General features: G+C 36.3%; 2 protein-coding genes, 1 long non-coding RNA gene and 1 other non-coding gene across 4 annotated transcripts; 2 read left to right on the top strand and 2 right to left on the bottom strand.

Annotated features, from left to right (window-relative positions):
- The first annotated feature begins 511 nt into the window (after nt 1–511).
- On the top strand, nt 512–4086 carry LOC107461553 (uncharacterized). The gene is made up of 4 exons (XR_008002164.1): nt 512–1323; nt 2191–2273; nt 2545–2876; nt 3947–4086. It is a non-coding gene; the product is annotated as an uncharacterized LOC107461553 (long non-coding RNA).
- Nucleotides 4087–7701: 3615 nt separating this feature from the next.
- Nucleotides 7702–7805, top strand: LOC127741358 (small nucleolar RNA R71). The gene has a single exon (XR_008002310.1). It is a non-coding gene; the product is annotated as a small nucleolar RNA R71 (small nucleolar RNA).
- Nucleotides 7806–15064: 7259 nt separating this feature from the next.
- On the bottom strand, nt 15065–16528 carry LOC107461378 (uncharacterized). Its single transcript, XM_016079856.1, has one exon. It carries the CDS (start codon nt 16526–16528, stop codon nt 15065–15067), a length of 1464 nt encoding a protein of 487 aa, XP_015935342.1.
- Nucleotides 16529–18258: 1730 nt separating this feature from the next.
- Nucleotides 18259–18903, bottom strand: LOC107461377 (uncharacterized). The gene has a single exon (XM_016079855.1). The coding sequence runs from the start codon at nt 18901–18903 to the stop codon at nt 18259–18261; it is 645 nt and encodes a 214-aa protein (XP_015935341.1).
- Between the last annotated feature and the right edge of the window lie 4361 nt (nt 18904–23264).

Here is a 23264-nt window from a genome sequence, read left to right as displayed (position 1 = left end):
GCTAATTTAGATGTATTTATCATTAAGTATTTTAATCCCTGAAAATATTTTATTAAAGATAATTGAATCAAATTTTGATTAATTGAGTTTAAAATAATTTAAAGTTTTATCTGATTTTATAATTATCGAATTATTTTCTATATTTAGATTATAAAATTTAACAAATGTAAAATAATAAGAATTTTATACGATTCGATTTAAATAATTGAGATTTCAAAATTTAATACTTATTTTTATAAATAAAGAAAATTAATTATATTATCTTATAATTTCAATTAGAGTATTTAATTTCAAATCAATTAATATTTTGATACAATAAATCATATTTTAAAATAATTTTAAAAATTTAATTAATTTTCAGATAAATTCAAAAACTCCAATTTACCCAAAATTCCTAATTTTACTTTTTGTCCCAAAATTAAACTATAATTTCCAAATTAAATCCAAACCCTAAATTTCACCAAATTAAACCCTAACCCCACTCATCTAACCCTAGCCCTCGTTACTCACTCACCCACTGCCAGCCTCTCTCCCCCATATACACATAACACAGCCTCAGAAAACAAAAAAGGAAAGAAAAAAAACGGGGATTAAGGGAGACGAGAAAAAGAAGGTTGCGATCGGAGAGGAGAGAGTGCTGCGAGCCAGGGACAATGCGAGGAAGGAGAGGAGCCGTCGCGCTCGGCCGCTACCAGCTCTGTCGCATCCTGCGCCGCGCCATTGCTGCCCAGACCGCGTCCGTTTCGTTCAGCCACCGCCGCTGCCGTCATGTGGGTGAGAGGGAGAAGCTGAGAAAGGCTCAGCCACGAGAACCAGAGGCGCGTGAGAGAGGGAAGACGCGATCGACGAAGGGAAGGGAAAAGGATTTCACCACCGCGGTGTCCTGCCACCACTGCTGCCTCCAATCGGAGCCCTAGCCACCGGAGCCCCTACGTCACCATTGCATGTGGGAGGAGGAGATGATGTTGCCGATTCTGATTCTGCGCAAGTCACTCATCGTCATTGGAATCATGAACCAGAGGCGGAAGGAGGCGTTCCTCCATCGCGAGCCAGCCACCAAGCTATGACCAAATTGGAGACATTGTTTCTATTACCTTCCGTTTTAGTAAGCTTATGAAGAAATTGCCTTGTATCACCTTGCTCTGCAATTGTTTCTGATTCATTTAGTTTTTCAGAGTCATTATTGTCATTGTTCGGCGTTACCGCCCTTGTCTAGAGCTATTGAATGTTTTTGCTGCGAGAATATTACTAGAATCGCTGCTGCTGCCACGAATTGGGGATAAAGGGGATTCCTGCGTCAAATCTTGCTATTGCGACATTGAGGTAGGGGGTTCATTTGTAAATTGAAAGCTTTTAAATTAACAATGCCCAAAGATATTATTGAGTAATGAAAATAACTTATAAATGTTATGTATGGCTAATTGATGAAAGTCAGAATTGTTGGTAATAGTGAATACGATTGATTGTGATAAGATTGATTTGTTGTTGTGTTTTGTTTGAGCATTATTTTTATTGGTTATGTGATTTGATGATGATAAGGGTATGCTTGGAAACTTGGTTGGTAGCTGATGAACTATTATGAACATATGCTTGATTTCTTAAATGTTTGAGAATGCTGGAAAATTCTGTGTTTAGCTGGTTGTGATAAAGAATTGCCGGAGTTGTGTTTAATTACTGAGTTTTGGCTAATTGAGGTAGGGGATTTTATTTTGAAATTAACTGTAATGCCATTGAAGTCTAGGATTTAATTTATTAGAACTTCTGATTAGGGATATTGTTTTTTATTATCAAAACTTGTGAATATTAGGGCTGTTGATTATTGTTCTGTGTAGTTTTTTTTCTGATTTGTTACTTGTTTTTTTTTTACTTGTTCTGATTAGTAATTTAGTATTATTGGAACTTCAAATTATTACTTGTTTTTGTTTTTAATTTGTTCTTAATTTAATTGATGCTAGATTGATGCCCAACAAAATTCATTCATAATAATGATTATTTACATGTTCATACCATCGATTGAGTTGTTACTCTTGAGAAACTTAGGACTAAAGGAATTGAAGTTTTGGCCCTTGTTTGCCATGTCTCCAACGATCAACAGAGAAAGGATTTAATTCAAAAAACAGCACATTGTGTAATTGTGCTGGTTTATACATGTTGTACTAACTTTATTTCGTGGGATATTTTTTAATGCAGCTGCCAAGACTCAGAAAAAGGCAAGGGCTGGAAGCGATTTGAGTTTGACAAGGATGCGCCTCTTGAAGATGAGGAAATTGAAGGTTGGACTTGTTTGCCAATTTCACTATTCTAAATAAATTTGCGCAGATTTCTTCATTGCAAATACAATCTGTTTTAATACTATTGTTGTGTGCTTGTTAATACCACCAATACTTATTAATTTTAATTGTTCATTGCTTAGCCATGGTGAATCTTTTAATTATTGAATGCCAATGATTTTTTTTCTTATAAATGATAATGAGTAATGGTTTGGGGTTTGGCTTGAAGCCTGAAACTTAATTGAACTGATTGTATTTGCCCACCTATCTGCAGTGGCTGAAGATGATACTTCCTTGGTCAAGCAAATTGGCCAGAGTTTCTAGTATTCTAAAATAGAGGTATATTCCTCTTCTTATATTTATGAATAGTCAGTTTTGTTCCTTGTTAACATACATGCATCATCTATGTATGGAAGACTAAACATAGATCGAATCCATTTTCTTATCAAGGAAAGAAGGGAGGAACAAATCCAAGCTGCTCATGACGAAGCCATGCTTGGTACTTCAGCACTTCCACCTCCTACCAGTACTTACAGTGAGCCTGAAAGGGAGAATGAGAAAGAAGTTGATAAAAAAGCTGTTGTTACAAGCCTCTTAAGTGAAACGGTAAGTGGTTTCACTGCAGACTTATGTGGATAAGCATGATGAGTCATTTAAGTAATCCTTGTATTTGTGTGTGCATTTGTTGTTGAATAATTTCTCACATTAAGTTGTTATTCCTGCTTTATACTTGCTGTTGGTTGCTGCTGATTTTTCCCTCTCATTACTTGCTTATTGAATGATTGTTAAATTCAATGAAAAAGGAAATGCTGTTGAGTTATTGTTGTTTGTGTTGGAATAGATGATGATTGCTGAACTGAGATTGATTTTATTGATAAATCTGTTGCTGAAATCGTTTAGTTTGACTTGATTGATTTTCTGTTGAGTTAATGGATAAACTGCTATGCCCTTGCTGCTTGCAAGTGTAATGGTTATTGACTTCAATGAGTAGAATGCTGCCTAAATCCAGTACCTTTGTTCATTTTACTGTTTTGGGTGCTGTATGATGAGCCATTGATTGCTGTTCTGTTGAGTGCTGCTCTGCTTCTTGCTGGTTGGATTAGTTTTAATTGTTTCCTCATGTTTTCTTGTTGGAATTGGCTTATTTACTTCCTTCCTATGAATTCATTATGATTTTTTGTGTTTTTAACTGTCAAAGAATTCATATAGAATTTAAATTGATTGATTGAAATTGTGAAATAGGCAAATTTACTGCTGAAAATGCTACCGAAATTTATTTTAAGCTGTTTTCAATATTCATCTTTGATTCAATTAATTAATTGAGTTGGTATTTAATTACTTTTGGTTTTCAACTGTTGCTAAGCTCAATTGATTGATTATCCGGCTAAGTGCTTCACTGTTTTGGTTGTTGGAAGCTGGAAGCTTTGGGTTTTGTTATTCACTATTTGGTTGTTGTCCTATTTGGTTGTTCAATTAAACTGCATTGTGTTGTTTGAAAGGGTGCAAGTTGTGAATTGGTTGTGTTTGTTAGAACCGTGGACGGTGAAAATATCCAAGTTTTAGGGGAGGTTCTACCGAAAATTTTCTAAACATTTTGGATAAAACTTAGTGGAAAAATTATAATTAGTGTTATATCTTGTTTCTAACTTTTTTGTTTTGGTTTTTCTTATTTACAGGAGTGCTGAAATGGTGACCATATGCTACCTTGAGAGCTCAAGAATATTTTGATGCATAGAGACACTAATCTATGTTAGAACTTTTAACTTTTGGTTGAACTTATGCAAGACATATAACTTGTAGAACTAATCAATGTACTCACTAATGTTATTTTGTTTTAAAACAACTTTAGGTAAATGAGTCATCTTTGAATTACGTATGTTTTTGCATATTATATGAATGTAAACTTGCTTATTAGAATAGTTAATATATTAGTTAATTTAAAAAATAGTTTAGTAAATTATGCATGTAATTTGTAATAAAAAAAAGTTGTTACAAAATAATTAATTTGCTTTCGTAATTAAAGAAAAAAATGTTACAAAATCATGTTACATTTTGTAACAATTTTTTGATAGGAAAAAAATGGACTGTCACGAAAAATACCTTCAAGATAAAAAATTGTTACCACTTTTGTAACGGCTTCTGGTTTTTTGTATCAAGAAAAATTGTTACAAAATATGGTATTGAATTGTAACAGTTCCATTTTTCGTTACAAAAATTTTTTGTAACGGGACTTACTGCAATGGACCCTTTTTTTGTTACAAAAAACTTTTGTTTCAAAATTTCGACGTTTTGTAACAATATTTTTTGTTACAAATACGTCTTTTTCTTGTAGTGTATCTCTCAACTTTTTGTTGCTACATTCATCTTTTTCTATTCTTTTGTTGTAATTTTCTTTATGTTGTTCTTGTGTTTTTGTTGTAGATCTACTTTTGTTTCTTCTACTTTCTTCCAATTCAATTCAAAGTAATTCATAATAGATGTGTTTCTTTTGATTGTTGTTATTAATTCTTTTCAATAATTGTTGTTAGATTCTACTCTTGTTACCAATTTACTATGCTTTTCTTTTGTACCCTCCAAGTGTTTGATGAAATGCTTGGTTGGATTTTAGAGTAGAATTTTATACTCTTGGCTTGGAAAGGTAACTTAGGAACTCTTGAGTTACTAATGTCCAAGTAATTGATGATTGGGAGCCATTTACTCTAGTTCTCACTAATTGAATTAGTGGAGAGTTAGGACTTATGGACTAGGATTGATATAGCTCAATTGACTTTCCTTTACTACTAGTTAGAGGATGATTTAATGAGATTAATCCTTGCCAATTCTCATATTGTGGTTAGTGATTAGGATAGAGATCCTTGACCACCAACCCTTGCCAAGACCTTTTTAGGCCTTAGTTTACTTTCTTGCCATTTATCTTTCATGCTTCATATCAAAACCCCAAAATAACTCACAACCAATAACAAGACACTCTATTGTAATTCCTAGGGAGAACGACCCGAGGTTTCAATACTTCGGTTTATAAATTTAGGGGTTTGTTTTAGTGACAAACAACTTTTTGTATGAAAAGATTATTGTTTGGTTTAGGAACTATACTTACAACGAGAATTCATTTGTGAAATTCTAAACCATCAAAAATCTAATCATCAGTCTACAGATCCTGAGATGATCCTGTGGGGTCCACAGATCCTGAGGTGTCAAGGATTTACATCCCTGTACCAATGAGGCATGTAAAACACCGTTTTCATGCAATCTTGGCGTTCAACGCCAGATTGGTGCTTGTTTCTGGCGTTGAACGCCAGCTTCATGCTTGTTTTGGGTGTTCAACGCCCATTTGCAGCATGTTTCTGGCGTTGAACGCCAGTTCCATACTTGTTTCTGGCGTTCAGCGCCAGCTTTCCTCAAGATGTATCCTGGCGTTTAGACGCCAGGATGTTGCTTGTTTCTGACGTTCAACGCCAGATCCATGCTCTATTCTGGCGTTGAACGCCAGCCAGATGCTCCTTACTGGCGTTTAAACGCCAGTAAGACCTTCCTCCAGGGTGTGCTTTTTCTTCTGCTATTTTTTTATTCTATTTTTATTTTAGTATTTATTTTGTGACTCCTCATGATCATGAACCTAACAAAACATCAAAGAAAGATAAAAATAAAAATAGAATTAGATAAATAAAAATTGGGTTGCCTCCCAATAAGCGCTTCTTTAATGTCAATAGCTTGACAGTGGGCTCTCGTGGAGCCTCACAGGTGATCAGGTCAATGTTGTAGACTCCCAACACCAAACTTAGAGTTTGGATGTGGGGATTCAACACCAAACTTAGAGTTTGGCTGTGGCTTCCCAACACCAAACTTAAATTTTGATTGTGGGAGCTCTGTTTGACTCTGTACTGAGAGAAGCTTTTCATGCTTCCTCTCCATTGTTACAGAAGAACACCCTTGGATCTTAAACACAAGGTAGTCCCCATTCAATTGAAGAACTAATTTTCCTCTGTTAACATCTATCATAGCTCCTGCTGTGGCTAGGAAAGGTCTTCCAAGGACAATGCATTCATCCTCCTCCTTCCTAGTGTCTAAGATTATGAAATCAGCTGGGATGTAAAGACCTTCAACCTTTACCAACACGTCCTCTACTAATCCATAAGCTTGTCTTACTGACTTGTCTGCCATTTGCAATGAGAATATAGCAGGCTGTACCTCAATGATCCCCAGCTTCTCCATTACAGAGAGTGGCATAAGATTTATGCCTGACCCTAGGTCACACAGAGCCTTTTCAAAGGTCATGGTGCCTATGGTACAGGGTATTAAGAATTTACCAGGATCTTGTTTCTTTTGAGGTAAAGTTTGCTAAACCCATGTATCTAGTTCACCAATGAGCAAGGAAAGTTCACCTTCCCAAGTCTCATTACCAAACAAATTGGCATTCAGCTTTATGATAGCTCCTAGATATTGAGCAACTTGCTCTCCAGTTACATCTTCATCCTCTTCAGAGGAAGAATAGTTTTCAGAGCTCATGAATGACAGAAGGAGGTTTAATGGGATCTCTATGGTCTCTATATGACCTTCAGATTCCTTTAAGTCCTCAATAAGGAACTCCTTCTTGCTTGAGAGACGTCCCCTGAGGTCTTCCTCATTGGGATTTACGTCCTCTCCTTCCTCTCTAGGTTTGGCCATGTTGATTATGTCAATGGCCTTGCACTCTCTTTTTGGATTCTCTTCAGTATTGCTTGGGAGAGTACTAGGAGTAGTTTCAGTGACTTTCTTACTCAGCTGGCCCACTTTTGCCTCCAAATTTCTGATAGAGGACTTTGTTTCACTCATGAAGCTTAGAGTGGCCTTAGACAGATCAGAGACTATATTTGCTAAGTTAGAGGTGCTCTGCTCAGAATTCTCTGTCTGTTGCTGAGAAGATAATGGAAAAGGCTTGCTATTGCTAAACCTGTTTCTTCCACCATTATTAAAGCCTTGTTGAGGCTTTTGTTGATCCTTCCATGAGAAATTTGGATGATTTCTCTATGAGGGGTTATAGGTGTTGCCAAAGGCTTCCACCATGTAATTTACCTCTGTCATTGCAGGGTTTTCAGGATCATAAGCATCTTCTTCAGGAGAGGCCTCTTTAGTACTGTTGGATGCATTTTGCCATCCATTCAGACTTTGAAAGATCATGTTGACTTGCTGAGTCAACATTTTATTCTGAGCCAATATGGATTTTAGAGTATCAATTTCAAGGACTCCCTTCCTTTGAGGCATCCCATTACTCACGGAATTCCTCTCAGAAGTATACATGAATTGGTTATTTGCAACCATGTCAATGAGTTCTTGAGCTTCTGCAGGCGTTTTCTTTAGGTGAATGGATCCACTTGCAGAGTGATCCAGTGACATCTTAGAGAACTCAGACAGACCATGATAGAATAAATCTATCATGGTCCACTCTGAAAACATGTCAGAAGGACACTTTTTGGTCATCTGCTTGTATCTTTCCCAAGCTTCATAGAGGGATTCACCATCTTTTTACTTAAAGGTCTAAACATCCACTCTAAGCTTGCTCAGCTTTTGAGGAGGAAAGAATTTAACCAAGAAGGCCGTGACCAGCTTATCCCAAGAGTCCAGGCTATCCTTAGGTTGTGAGTCCAACCATGTTCTAGCTCTGTCTCTTACAGCAAAAGGGAAAAGCATGAGCCTGTAGACTTCAGGATCTACTCCATTAGTCTTAACAGTCTCACAGATCTACAAGAACTCAGTTAAAAACTGGTAGGAATCTTCTGATGGAAGTCCATGAAATTTGCAGTTTTGTTGCATTAGAGCAACTAGTTGAGGTTTCAGCTCAAAATTGTTTGCTCCAATGGCAGAAATTGAGATGCTTCTTCCATCAAACTTGGACGTAGGTGCAGTATAATCACCATATAAAATTAATATGTTTATGATATTTGTAAGTGTTATTTGGCTTCTCTATGAATGAAAAATGTTTTTTTTTTCTAAAAAAAATAGTAGTTAAACCAATTGAAAAAATAATTTGATTAGAGTGTAGATGAAATTAAAGTTCTGATATAAACCTAAGTAAGCAATTATATTATATAACGACAATTTAGGAAACACTGCATCTATGAATTCTAATAATAGATATGTATTCTTTATTATTTAATCGAAATTTAATTGATGTAAAACTTCACGACTCGTACTTCAAAATATTTTAACATTTTCATAATAATAGTGTAAAGATTAATCAATGTGGAACATTATTATTTTATATGATTAGCATTTTAGCGGTTTAGGTACATCTCACTTCATTATTCATCTGCAAGCACATGAAAGCAACAAAAGCTCAGAATAAGATGGAAGTTGAAAGGAATAAAGGTGGCTTGGAAATGAAAGAAAGTGGGTTTTAAAGAACACAACATAAGATAGAAAGATTGGGTGATAGAAACAGGTAAAACGTGCATCCATGAGCGATATGATTATGCATTTGAACCTAAAAATAAAAACATTACGACCCCTCCTCGTGGAAGCAAGAAGGATTATTCCTTGAGCTGGAATCACCTAATTCAGATTTTCTGGAATCACTTTCAATATAAAAACAACATTCTATTGTGCGCTTTCACTGTTCAGGTGTCCTTTTGGTGTCTTCTCATTGTAACTAAGGCGCGTCTGTTTATAAACTAAGGCGCGTTTGTTTATAAAGCCACTGAGACAGGGACACAGAGATATACGATTGTGTTTGACAGAGGGATATGGACAGAAATAATATGTCCAGAGATACTAAATAAGTATATTTTGTGTCTATCATGATAAGAAAGACACGAAGACACTAACAAGAGATACAACTTATTTTTTATTTTTTTTATTATTCTTGTTAATTTTTCGTAATTATATTTTTTATTAGGTGAATTCTACTCAACCCCCTCTGAAATAATATGTAAGTTACCCTTCATGATGTGTCACACTTTAATTGGTCATTATCTTAACTATAGTTGGGTTATTTTGTAATTTATTATTTTAGATAGGTAATTGTATAATTTTTTAAAATATTAAAATTCTACCCCGTTAATTGAAGTACGTTCTCACGCAATCTCTTTCTACAGTGCATCATTTCTTAACAGGTCATTGAATTCTCATGGTTCGTAATTTCCCCGTTCTTTCCAGTATAGCCAGCGCCGACTTCATTTCTATCTCTTGTCCTCTCATTCAATCACTTTTTTGGCCATGACCCATGAATCACTCCTTACCAACATCAACATTATTAATGGTTAGTTCAGTTATTAAATTTTTTTTATTAAAAAATATATATTTATTTAATTATATGATGGAATATATATTCATATGTAAAATATAATATAATAAAATTAATCAATTCAAAATACTTAAAAGTATATTTAAAATCATGAACATATAAATATAATAATAAAATTTGTACTCTAACCAAGTAAACATATTTTTTATCATATATAAATTATTTAAAAAATAAATATATTATTAAAATTAATAATACAAATTTAAAATAATAAAATCCAATTTTTTACTGTATTTTTTATAATATTTTTATTTTTTTAATTTACAATGTATTAGTACTTTATTATTTAATTAATGATTAAATAAATTATTTTTATAAAAAATTATTTTTGTATTATCTTAGAGAAGAGACTAATATAATAGTTTAAAAAATAACGTAAAAATAAAATTTTAAATAAAAATATTTAATATTAAAATTTTTAAATACAAAAATAATTTGTATAAATATTTAAAAGATAAATATAAATACATGCATAAAATAAATATTGATCTCTTCTTCAAGATTATACAAGAAATAATTTCTCATGAAAATAATTTGTTTAATCATTAATTAAATAATAAAATATTAATAAATTAAAAATTAAAAGAATAAAAATATTATAAAAAATACGTGTAAGAAAGTTGAATTTTATTATTTTAAATTTTTGTTATTAATTTTAATAATTTATATTTTTTTAATAATTTATGTATGATAAAAGATATATTTACTTGTTTAGAGTACAAATTTTATTATTATATTTGTATATTCCTGATTTTAATTATACTTTTAATTACTCTGAATATATTTATTTTATTATATTATATTTTACATATGAATATATATTCTATATATTATTTTTAATGAAAAAAATTTAATAACCGAACTAACTATTAATTATGTTGGTAAGGAGTGATCCACGACAAAAAAAAGGATTGAGTGAGAGGACAGGAGATAGCAATGAAGTCGGCGCTGGCTATACTGGGAAGAACGGAAAAGTTACAAGCCATGGGAATTCAACGACTCGTTAAGGAATGATGCATTGTAGAAAGAGATTGTGTGAGTGCTGTTTACTGGGTAGAATTTTAATATTTTAAAAATTATACAATTACCCATATAAAATAATAAATTACAAAATAACCTAACTATAGTTAAGATAATAACCAATTAAAGTGTGACACATCATGAAGGATAACTTACATGTTATTTTAGAGGGGGTTGAATAGAATTTACCAAATATATATATATATATATATTGAATTTTTAATGATGAGAGGGAAAAATATAAAAATGACCCAAAACATGAAAATTTTTGGATCAAAACCAATAATGCATGCAAGAACACTATGAATGTTAAGATGAACACCAAGAACACTTTGAAGATCATGATGAACATTAAGAACATATTTTTGAAAAAAATTTTGATGCAAAGAAAACATGCAAGACACTAAACTTAGAAATCTTTCATGTTTAGACACTATGAATGCAAAAATGCACATAAAAAATATCATACAACACAAAACAAGAAAATTTAAAGATCAAACAAGAAAACTTACTAAGAACAACTTGAAGATCATGAAGAACACTATGAATGCATGAATTTTCGAAAAATGCAAGAACAAGATGAATATGCAATTGACACCAAACTTAAAATTGACTCTAGACTCAAACAAGAAACACAAAATATTTTTTATTTTTATTATTTTATAATTTTTTTGGATTTTTGTATATTTTTTTCGAAAACATATAGGAAAAATAAAATAAGAAATTCAAAAATTTTTTTTGAAGAATTCCAGGAATCTTTCAATGTTAGCCTAAAGTTCCAATCCAGGGGTTGGACATGGCTTAATAGCCAGCCAGTTTTAGGATGGCATTACATGCATTGTGGTGATTAGTTGAAGCCTCAGTCCAAAAGAATTTGGATATGGCTTTACAGCCAGCCAGGCTTCAACAAGTTACCATGAAACTCTAGAATTCATTCTAAAAAAAATTAGAATAATTTTTGAAAACAAAAGGAAAATTTTTTAAAAGATTTTTGAAAATTTTTTTTCGAAAATAAAACAAAAAGAAAATTACCTAATCTGAGCAACAAGATGAACCGTCAGTTGTCCAAACTCGAACAACCCCCGACAACGGCGCCAAAAACTTGGTGGATGAAATTGTGATCATCAGCAATGGCATTCAACTTGGTATGCGCGTTTATAACTCATCACTTTCTTTATAACCTCGCACAACTAACCAGCAAGTGCACTGGGTCGTCCAAGTAATAAACCTTACGTGAGTAAGGGTCGATCCTACGGAGATTATTGGTATGAAGCAAGCTATGGTCATCTTGAAATTTTCAGTTAGGCGGATAATATATGGTTATGGAGTTTTCTAATAATAATAATAAATAAACAGAAAATAAAGATAGAAATACTTATGTAAATCATTGATGGGAATTTCAGATAGGCGTATGAAGATGCTGTGCTCCTTTTGAATCTCTGCTTTCCTACTACTTTCATCCAATCCTTCTTACTCCTTTCCATGGCAAGCTGTATGTAGGGCATCACTGTTGTCAATGGCTACATCCCATCCTCTCAATGAAAAAGGTCCAAATGCTCTGTCACAGCACGGCTAATCATCTGTCGGTTCTCGATCATGCCGGAATAGAATCCATTGATTCTTTTGCATTTGTCATCACACCCAAAAATCACGAGTTTGAAGCTCGTCACAATCATTCAATTCCTGAATCCTACTCGGAATACCACAGACAATGTTTAGACTTTCCAGACTCTCATGAATGCCGCCATCAATTCTAGCTTATACCACGAAGATTCTGATTAAGGAATCTAAGAGATATGCGTTCGGTCTAAGGTAGAACGGAAGTGGTTGTCAGTCACGCGTTCATAGGTGAGAATGATGATGAGTGTCACGGATTATTACATTCGTCATGGTGAAGTGCAACGAATATCTTAGAACAGGAATAAACTGAATTGAATAGAAAATAATAGTAATTGCATTAAAACTCGAGGTACAGCAGAGCTTCACACCCTTAATCTATGGTGTGTAGAAACTCCACTGTTAAAAATACATAAGTGATGGTCCAGGCATGGCCGAATGGCCAGCCCCCAAAATGTGATATGAATTCGAAAATAGGGAGAATGACCCCTTGTACAATTGTAAAAAGTTCTATTTATACTAGACTAGCTACTAGGGTTTACAGAAGTAAGTAATTGATGCAGAAATCCACTTCCGGGACCCACTTGGTGTGTGCTTAGGCTGAGCTTGAGCTTTACACGTGCAGAGGCTTCTTTTGGAGTTGAACGCCAAGTTGTAACGTATTTTTGGCATTCAATTCTGGTTCGTGACGTGTTTCTGGCGTTTGACTCCAGAATGCAGCATGGAACTGGCGTTGAGCACCAGTTTACATCGTCTAATCTCGAATAAAGTATGAAATATTATATATTGCTGGAAAGCTCTAGATGTCTACTTTCCAACACCATTAAGAGTGCGCCATTTGGAGTTCTGTAGCTCCAGAAAATCCATTTCGAGTGCAGGGAAGTCAGAATCCAACAGCATCAGCAGTCCTTTGTCAGCCTTCTTATCAGAGTTTTGCTCAGGTCCCTCAATTTCAGACAGAAAATACGTGAAGTCACAGAAAAACATACAAACTTATAGTAAAGTCCAGAAATGTGAATTTAGCATAAAAACTAATGAAAACATCCCTAAAGTAGCTAGATCCTACTAAAAATTACCTAAAAACAATGCCAAAAAGCGTATAAATTATCCGCTCATCATCTGCCGAGGAAAAATTGAAGACCTCTAATGCTACCGTATTGCGTCTGACCGAGTGGGAGATGACTTTAGAGAGCCAGCTCAATGCCGCGTAAGGTCGGGTGGTTGCTTTGGAGAAAGAATGTGATGTGGCCATCTCATCGGCTAAGGCCGCTCAAGCTGAAGCCGAAGAGTTTAAGAAGAAGCATAAAGAGACCGTGAAGCAAGGAAAAAGCGCGATCTTGATGACTGAAGAGGCTCTTAAAGCCCAGGTTAAGATCGTGGCCCCTGACTTTGACACGTCAGTGATATGGGTCTTTAAAACAATCAAGGATGGCAAGATTGTCGATATGCCCAAGAAATGATCTCTTGTATCTTTGTATGGAGTTTGTGATTTTGTTGTAGAACTTGTGGAACTTTCTTTTTGATATACTTTAGTAGTCGCTTGGTCAGCTTGTGATTATCATCTTTCTCTGCTTATCCGGTAGCATTTTCGTTTTGTTTTGTTATCATTTTGTTGGTATTGGCTTGTCGCTCATGTTTGTTTACCGTTATGTTGGTAATTTAGCGAAGCCAAGTTGTGGCTTTGCTGTAGCCATTTGTTATGGCGTTAACTTAGTTGGCTCCCGGGGTGATCAGTCCCTAGGCACCGTATCGTTGTCCCGTTTAACATGTATTATAAGGAACTTTTTGTCGTGGGATGTGTAAATGGGAAGGTAATTTTGACAAGTAAACATTAATCGATAGTTAAACAAGTCTATTGTCATAATAAGTAAATAAAAGTAAATTACTGAGCTCATCGGATCGCCTAATCGGCGTGTTTGAGCTAGGAATAAAATCTTCTCAAGTTACTTGCATTCCTAGTTCTCGGGACTTCCTTGCCATCGAGCTTATCCAATTTGTAGGCACCCTTGCCAATCACCTCTTTGACTTTGTAGGGGCCTTCCCAGTTTGCCGCCAGTTTACCTTCCCCTTGAGTCGGTAGCCCGATATCGTTGCGTCGCAGGACGAGGTCGTTTTGTTCAAATTCTCTCTTGAGCACTTTGGTGTTGTAGCGCAGGGCCATTCTTTGCTTTAGTGCTATTTCTGACAAATGGGATATCTCCCTAGCCTCATTTGCAAGGTCCTTTTCCACAGCTTCCTCTATTCCCTTCAGAAGTAATCGTGGGCTCGACTTGCCAATCTCAACGGGTATCATTGCTTCCACCCCGTACGTCAGGCGGAAAGCAGTTTCTCCTGTGGACGACTGCTCGGTTGTTCGGTAAGACCAGAGAATCAAGTCGAGTTCATCGGCCCATGCACCTTTTTTGTTAGCCAGCCGCTTCTTGAGGCCCAGCAAGACGACCTTGTTTATGGCCTCAACTTGACCGTTCGTCTGGGGATACTGTACAAAGGAGAATTTCTGCTTTTTGCCGAGACCGGTGAGGAACTCCGCAAATTTCTTGTCAGTGAACTATGTCCTGTTATTGGAGATAACAACTTCTGGGATGTCGAATCGAGTTATCACCTGCCTCCACATAAAATTTCGACAATTGGATGAGGATATACTGGCCAGTGGTTCAGCCTCTATCCATTTGGTGTAGTAGTCGATAGCAACTATGATGTATTTGACTTGCCCCGGGCCAACCGTGAAAGGTCCCAGTAGGTCGACTCCCCACTGTACGAAAGGTCGAGAGGATGTCAATAGGCTTAATTCGGTTGCCGGCGCTTTGTGGAAGTTGGCGTTCTCTTGGCACTTGAAGCATTTCCTTACGAATTCTTTGGAGTCCATCATCATCGATGGCTAGTAATATTCAGCTCGGATGAGCTTTCTTGCTAGGGCTTTGCCCCCGATGTGGTGTCCACAGCACCCCTCGTGGACCTCTCTGAGCACGTAGTCTGTTTGGTCGGGATGCAGGCACTTCAGTAAGGGTTGGCTAAGTCCCTTTTTAAACAGTTGGCCTTGTATGATCGCATATTTGACTGCCTCCCTTCTCAACGCTTTAACTTTCTTCTCGTCGTCAGGGAGTTTACCATTTTCTAGGAAATTAGTGATGGGGTCCATCCAGGAAGGGCCTATCTTTGTCAGGTGGAGGGCAACTGCTGGTTCTTTTATCATGCCTTGAATAAAGGACCGGTTGCCGACTCTCGGTTTCGTGCTTGCTAGCTTAGATAGGAGGTCTGCCCGTGTGTTCCTTTCCCTTGGAAAGTGTTGGACCGCGACCTCCTCGAATTGTTTGCTCAGCTCCTTGACCTTCTCCAAGTACTTCTGCAACTGCGAGTCTCTGGCTTGGTAGCTTCCATTTACTTGTGAGGTGACGACCTGTGAGTCACTGCACACTTCCAGCCTCGTAGCCCCGACTTCCCGAGCTAGGATCAAGCAGCCCAAGAGGGCCTCGTACTCCGCTTGGTTGTTCGATATGGGAAACTCAAACTTGATTGATTGTTCGTATATGACCCCGAAAGGGCTTTCCAAGATGATCCCGGTGCCTCCGGACGTTTGGTTGGAGGGCCCGTCCACATGGAGCCTCCACCGTATGCCTGCCTCCTCGGTCGGATCCCCTGTTACCTCTACCAAGAAGTCTGCCATTGCTTGTGCCTTAATCGCATGCCGGGGCTCATATCGCAAATCATACTGAGATAGCTCGATGGCCCAAGTCATCATTCTTCCTGCTAAGTCGGGTTTCTGGAGCACTTGGCGGATTCCCTGGTCCGTTCTCACGACCACTTGGTGACCCTGGAAGTATTGCCGTAGTCTGCGGGAAAAGGTTAGCAGTGCCAGAGGTAGCTTCTCTAATTTGATGTATCTCAGTTCTGCTCCTTGCAGTGCTCTACTCACAAAGTAAATTGATTGTTGAACCTTCCCTTCTTTCCGTACCAAAACTACCACCAGTGCTTCCTCCATTATGGCCAGGTATAGGTAGAGTGGTTCTCCGACCTTGGGCTTCCCGAGCACGGGTGGTGTTGCGAGGATCTCTTTGAAATGCTTAAATGCTTCCTCACATGCCAGGGTCCATTCAAACACTATCCCCTTTTTCATAAGGTTGAAAAATGGTAGCGCCCTAGCAGCCGATGCTCCAAGGAAACGGGATAGGGCGGTGAGTCTGCCTGACAACCTCTGCACATCCTTGACACAGCCCGGACTCTTCATTTGGAGTATTGCCTGGCACTTTTCTGGGTTGGCCTCGACCCCTCTTTGAGTTATCATGAACCCTAGGAATTTTTCTGCTTCCATGGCAAAGGCGCATTTGAGTGGGTTGAGCCTCATGCCGTGTTGTCAGAGGGAGGCGAACATATTTCCTAGGTCGCTTAATAGGTCTTCAGTTCGGGTGGTCTTTGCAAGGATATCATCCACATATACTTCCACCATTTTACCTATGAGGTCGCTGAATATTTTGTTCATTAACCTTTGGTACGTGGCCCCGGCATTCTTTAGGCCAAACGGCATTACCTTGTAGCAGTATATTCCTCCTGGCGTTATGAATGTTGTTTTCTCTTCGTCTGGCTGGTGCATTAGAATTTGATTATAGCCAGAATAAGCATCCATAAAGATCAGATACTGATATCCCGCTACTGCATTGACGAGCGCATCAATATTGGGTAGGGGGTAGCAGTCCTTAGGGCATGCTTTGTTGAGGTCAAAATAATCCACACACATCCTCCATTTTCCATTGTGCTTTTTCACCAGAACTACATTTGATAGCCAGGTCGAGTAGTCGAGTTCTCGAATAAATCCTGCTTCAAGGAGGCTAGCCATATGCATGGCCACCTCCTCTGCTTGCTCTTGCGACATTTTCCTTCTCCTTTGAGCTACCGGTCTGGCCTCCGCCATCACGACCAAGTGATGTGACATTAGTTGGGGGTCTATCCCCGGCATGTCAGCTGGTGTCCATGTAAATAGGTCGCCGTTAGCCCTTATCATTTCCATTAGAGGTTCCTTCAAGTCGTGCGGGAGGTTTCTGTTCACGAAGGTGAACTTCTCCTCAGTGTCCTCGACTCTGAACCTCTCTAAGTTCCCTTTCAGCTTGGGTCTCGGCTTGTCGCTGACTCTAGCATCCAAGTTGGTGAGGAACACCCCCGATGCCTCTTTAGATTTCTTCCTTAAGGAGAGGCTGGCATTGTCGCAAGCGACTGCCGTTTCCAAGTCTCCTTTAATGGATCCCACGGATTCGTCATCAGCGATGAACTTCATTATCAACATTTTTGTGCTGATCACTACTCCGAGGTTGTTGATAGTCTTCCTCCCTAGGATGACGTTGTAGGCCGTAGAGTCTCGCAGAACCACGAACTCGGCCATTACCGACCTTCGCCCCTATCTTGACCCTACAGATATTGGTAGGGAGATTATCCCATCTGGCTTGATGAAGTGGTTGCCCAAACCTACGACACCGTGCTGGTGTGTCTTTAAATCGGCATCACGTAGGCCTAAGGCATCGAACACGTTGCGGAACATGATATTCGAGTCAGCCCTGGTGTCCACGAGGATCCGCTTGATGAGGCCGGTTTCCACTCTAGCCGTGATGACCATGGGAGGATTTTCCACAGCCTCATCGAACCATTGGTCCTCTGGACTGAATGAGATGGGTGGGAGCCTCTTGGAGCTTCGCACAGAGGATGAGGAAACCGCCAGGACCTTGGCGTCTTTCTTGTGTGCCGACCTCAACCTTGGAGGTGCATCTCTTGTCGTTACCACGTTCACTATGGTAAGGCCGTGCTCATTGTCTTCCGGCTCATGACATCGCTTCACCGCGTGGGTCTTGTCCTCTCCATCACGGTCGTGATCTCGCCTCCTTGGCTCCCTGATGAGATGGGAGAATTCGGCCATTTTTCCGTTCTGGATCGCTTGTTCCATCGCGTCCTTCAGGTCAAAGCAATCCTGTGTCTTGTGTCCATAGCCTTTGTGATAATCACAATAGAGGCTCTTGTTTCCCCCGGTCTGGTCCTTCAGAGGTCGGGGCTTCGACAAAATTCTATTTTTGGCTATCTGCTGATAAACTTCTATGATGGGAACGGTAAGGGGATGTAATTGGTGAACTTCTCGACTCGAGAAAACGGCATGGGTGTCTTTCTCGGACCGCCATCTCTAGTGTGTTCTTTCTGTCTTTCTCCTCTATCGTGCTGGCAGGTTTGATTGTAGGAGGGCTGCCGCTTGTTGGCAGCCATGACCTGGCTGACTTCTTCATCGTTGATATATTCCTTGGCAACGCTCTGGATCTCCTGCATCGTCCACGTCGGCTTCGTGGTGAGGTGCTTCCTAAAATCCTCATTCAGAAGTCCGTTCGTCAGACACAGACTGGCCACCGAATCGGTTAGGCCATCTATTTCCAAACACTCATCGTTAAATCGGTCCAAGTATTTTCTGGTCGGCTCACCGTGCCTTTGTGTCACCCCGAGTAAGTTTATCGGGTGTTTTACCTTCGTAATTCGGGTAGTGAATTGCGCCAAGAAGGTGCAACTGATGTCCAAGAACCTAGAGATAGAACCTTGCGGGAGGCTATTAAACCTCCGTATTGTGGGTCCAGCCAGGGTGACCGGGAAAGTGCGACACCTGACTTTGTCGCCTACCCCCTCCAAATTCATTCTGACCTCGAAGGCCGTCAGATGTTCCTGTGGGTCTTGAGTTCCATCATACCTCATGTCCATCGGCTTATCAAAGTGCTTTGGTAGCCGGACCTCGAGAATGGAATGGTAGAAAGGGGTTGCTCCTATGATCACAGGTCGTCGCACTCTCCTCGTTCTTTCTCCGTCATCTTCCTGATCTCGTCTCACGACGCGAGTCCCCCTAGATCGGACGTAGATAAAGGGGTCATGTCATTTTCTCGGGTGTTCCTGGTCTTCCCGGCTACTTTCTGATTCTGATCTTGAGGTGGGAGTGCGCTGGGAGCGGCTTCTGCGAGAGGTTCTTTCCCGGCTCTCGAGAGACGGAGAGTAGTTGGGATCGGAAGTTTGTTGATGGTGCTCCTAATCTGCCAGCTGGCGCTCTAAGTTCTGTACCCTATGGCGCAGTTCCTGCATTATCTTGGTGCTATCATTGCCAGTTCCTCCAAAGGGGCGTCTTTCTTGGGCTCTTGAATGTGGCTCGGTACGTCACGGGGGGACCTCAGCCGCTCCCGGGAAGAAGCGATGGAGGCTACCCCCTTAAGGCCCGCTCCATGGCCATGGTCCCCTGGACCCTGTACGATGTCCATTTAGGCAGTCCCCACAGACGGTGCCAATGTTTGATAAGTCGGGTACCGGACGGTTCGAAGGGATCCTCGGGTTGATAGGTGAAGTGTGGCCTGGAACCGGGTCGCGAGGGTGAAGCTGGAGTAGCCGACGTCCTGAGCTCCTGATGTGGAGGGGGTGTCACCTGCAAAGACACTTCGACGCTCTAGTCAGTTGAGTGTGCAGGCGAAAAAAGGATAAGGTAATATGTGTTGTACCTTGGGGGAGGGGTAGGACCCTCCCCATATATACTATGTCAGAAGTGGGTCCCGCAAGGGCAGACCCACCTTCCTCGAAGCTTCCTCATACAGCTGTAGTGGGGAGCTGTCAAGGACGCGTGTCTGTGTCGTTGGTTGAGCTGCTCGTACCCGACCGTTCGGTTCGGGTGATCAATGGGTCGGGTCAGCCCGCAAACGGTCTGGGCCAGGCCGTAACAATTTTCAATTGTTATATTTTTATGTCAGTCGTGCAAATTCTTTAAGGGCACAAGATAATAAAATAGGTTGAAGTTAATATAATTAGAAACTAAATTTAATGGTTCAAATAAGCACCACTAATTATGTTAAAAAAGTAATTTTGTAATAATAATGTAATTTACAAATTAACTTTTTCGAGTAAATTCCTTTCAAAATGTAGAAATTTGACACAATTACGTTAAAATTTTAAAGGTAATATAGAATTTAATAATAAAATTAACATTCATTAAGGAAATAAATTTATTTTTGACTATTTCCTAATTATAAATAATAACAAGCCTTATGAAAAAATATTAATGTCATTATTCTTATTAATTAAATCATTATATTAGGCAGTTGATAGTTTTATAGGCGAAAATTATATATTAAGTAATTACGTAAAAATTAACATCAAATAAGCAACAACGATTCAGAAAAATTTATTATATAATACCAATTTCATAATTAAAATATGTCACATATAATATTCTCATATATTCTATTTATTATCTTTTCTATTATATAAAAAGCATGTTTTTGCACTTAATGATGGAGTTAACATGACATGCTTATGAGAGTGTTTAGCGATTTTGTTTTTTTTTTTAACTCATTAAATACAACTTATTATGATAAATTAATTATATCAACTAATTGATTTGATTAGATATTTAAATATCACATAATTTATTATAATTTATATCAATTTGATTTGGTAGTATTTTTTAATTTATTTCTTTTAATATTTTCTTAGTATTTTTTAATTTATTAAACCAAATTAATTATAATAATAATCTGTATTAATTAATTAATCATTAAAATAATAAATTTATGAATAAAATAGGTTCTCGAGATATTTTTCGCTAATAATTAAATCAAATCAAATAATATATATTAAGCTAAATTTAAATAATGTAAATTAAGGATTAAACTAAAATAAGATTATTTTTTACTTATTCAAATTGAATGCAATAAATAAAATTAATTTTGGTAGATAATCATGGGTTTTTGGTCTTCTTTATATAGATAGCCACACAAAATTATAAAAATTATCATTTTTTTCGTTTTTGCTATTTCAACTCATTTTTTATGTATAAATATACTCAAAATGAGAAGATATGGATGAGTGTTTCATTAATTATTTGTTTGAAAAATATTATAATCTAAAAATATCTCAATTTTGGCATTCTACCACTCTCGATTAAAGTTAAACCTGTAATAATTCAGGGTTACATAAAAAATATTTTTTAAAATAAATATACCCATTGTAATTAATTTTCTTTGCCAATGTGTTATCTTTTACCTAACAAATAATATCCATAGTCAATATATTATTTTCATTAAAAGTCATACATATTTGATTGATTTCTATATATAAAAATACTCATGTGGTAACTAAATACCATATCGATATCTCGTTAAAGTTAATTCTCTTATGATTATGCGAATGTATAGCACTATCAGATGAAAATTGATTAGATTATATTTATTTTCAACGAGATATGTGATCTTTTAGGCCTAATCATGGTCAGAGTTGAGGAAGGTTTGAAAAATGCTAACAATATAAATACTTTTCATTTTTAATATCCAATAATAAAAATATAAATTAAAACGAATATTGTTTCGTACAAAATCATAAAATGTATAGCATACTCAAAACATATCCAATCCATATTAACTGTTATTATTTATCAGTTATGTTATGATAAATCTGGTTATTAAAAAATATTAAAATTAATTTAAATATACACAATATTATTTCATATTTTTTATTTTTATTTTATTATCATAACAGTCATACATATTATAAGAGAACCTCATTTTTTTACTAATAGTTCTTTCACTCAATGGTTTCTATAAAAAAAAGGCATATTAATATTATGTTTGGTAAGAATATATGGAATTTTGAAAGGTTGAAGCATAAATTTAGTCCTTAACATATTCGTAGATGAAGTGTAAAGTAAACAAAAAGATAGCTCATAAATGGTTAAAACTTTCTCAATACTAACAGTCGTAGTGTATGATAGGTGTTCTATAATTTTTTTGAATTTGATTGTTTCTTTATTATTATATGTTGTTCTTCTTAATTTATGCTAAAAAGACTTATGATAATTATTTTATCGTGGTAGTGTAAAAGTTGTAGGTATTATATTTACTTTATATGCTCTTTAATCTAATGTTCTTGATGGATATTTGTGACTGAATAATTATTAAAAGAAATTAGTTTAATATCTATTTTATATTCTATCTAAATTATAATAGTGAGTAAATATTTTTTTTTTCAAAATAAATAATGTGATTTTTTCATAAAAACAATGTTTAAATAATTGTGAAATTAGATTATACCACAGATGATGATAAATATCTTGGCATTAAATGTGCTATAAAATAAATTTTAAGAAATATTATGTTATATTATATAATTTAGTTACATATTTCTTATCTCCAATCTATATTATTTAGATTGGCATATTTCTAAAAAGAGTTATTCAATTTTTTTAAATTATTAAATCAAATCAATTACAAAATAATTAATTAGGTTGATTAAATATCTAGATATTTTATAATTTAATATAATTTAATTTATATAGATACATGACTTTTACAAATTTATTATTTATTGTAATAAATTTTAGAGATAATTTTTGCAAGTTATAATTTATTTTTTTATCTTCATATTCAACTTTTAAGAATAATTTTTTTAATTTTGTATTTATAAATAAACTATTTTCTACATTAATATATGGATTTTTTATGAATTTTTTATTGTGTAATTTACTTCAACAAAAATAAATTAATTTATAAAAATTTAAATTTGAGCGCTTGCTATGGTTAACCTCAAATTTTAATTTATTTTATCATATTATTATATAAATATTAAATTCCCTGAAGTGCATATATATATATATATATAATTGTTGGATGATTAGGTTGTAAAATTCAGTCAAATCGTAATTAATTAAATAATAAATTAAATAGGACCGATTATGGTTAGAAAATTTAGCAATCGAAATTTTATAATTTAATTATGATATTTGGACTCAGTAAATTTTTCTGAGTCGAAAAACATAGTTTTCTGAATAAAAATGCGCACTAGTAATTTGATCGGTAGTACCGGCTACGATCTATCCAGTACTGTGGTTGAGAAAATTAATTAGAAGTGAAAAATTTTAAGAAATAAGAATTTATAATTTGGGAAGATAGAAATATTTAAAATACGATTTAAAACTCTAATCTTAAAGGTTTTGGCCCAAAATTGAGCCAACAGGTTAAACCAAGTGAATCGGACCCAAGTGGACCGAAAATCCAACATATATAAACATTAGTTATGAGCATTTTAGCTTATTA

This window comes from Arachis duranensis, chromosome 8, assembly GCF_000817695.3.
Source record: "Arachis duranensis cultivar V14167 chromosome 8, aradu.V14167.gnm2.J7QH, whole genome shotgun sequence".
NCBI lineage: Eukaryota > Viridiplantae > Streptophyta > Magnoliopsida > Fabales > Fabaceae > Arachis > Arachis duranensis.
Note: the sequence above shows the minus strand (reverse complement) of the source record. Positions and strands in the feature narration are given on the sequence as shown.

What these genes read in the sequence shown, in the direction of transcription:
- LOC107461377 (XM_016079855.1), bottom strand. Translation starts at nt 18,903, where the DNA reads ATGGACATGAGGTATGATGGAACTCAAGACCCACAGGAACATCTGACG.
- LOC107461378 (XM_016079856.1), bottom strand. Translation starts at nt 16,528, where the DNA reads ATGAGGCTCAACCCACTCAAATGCGCCTTTGCCATGGAAGCAGAAAAA.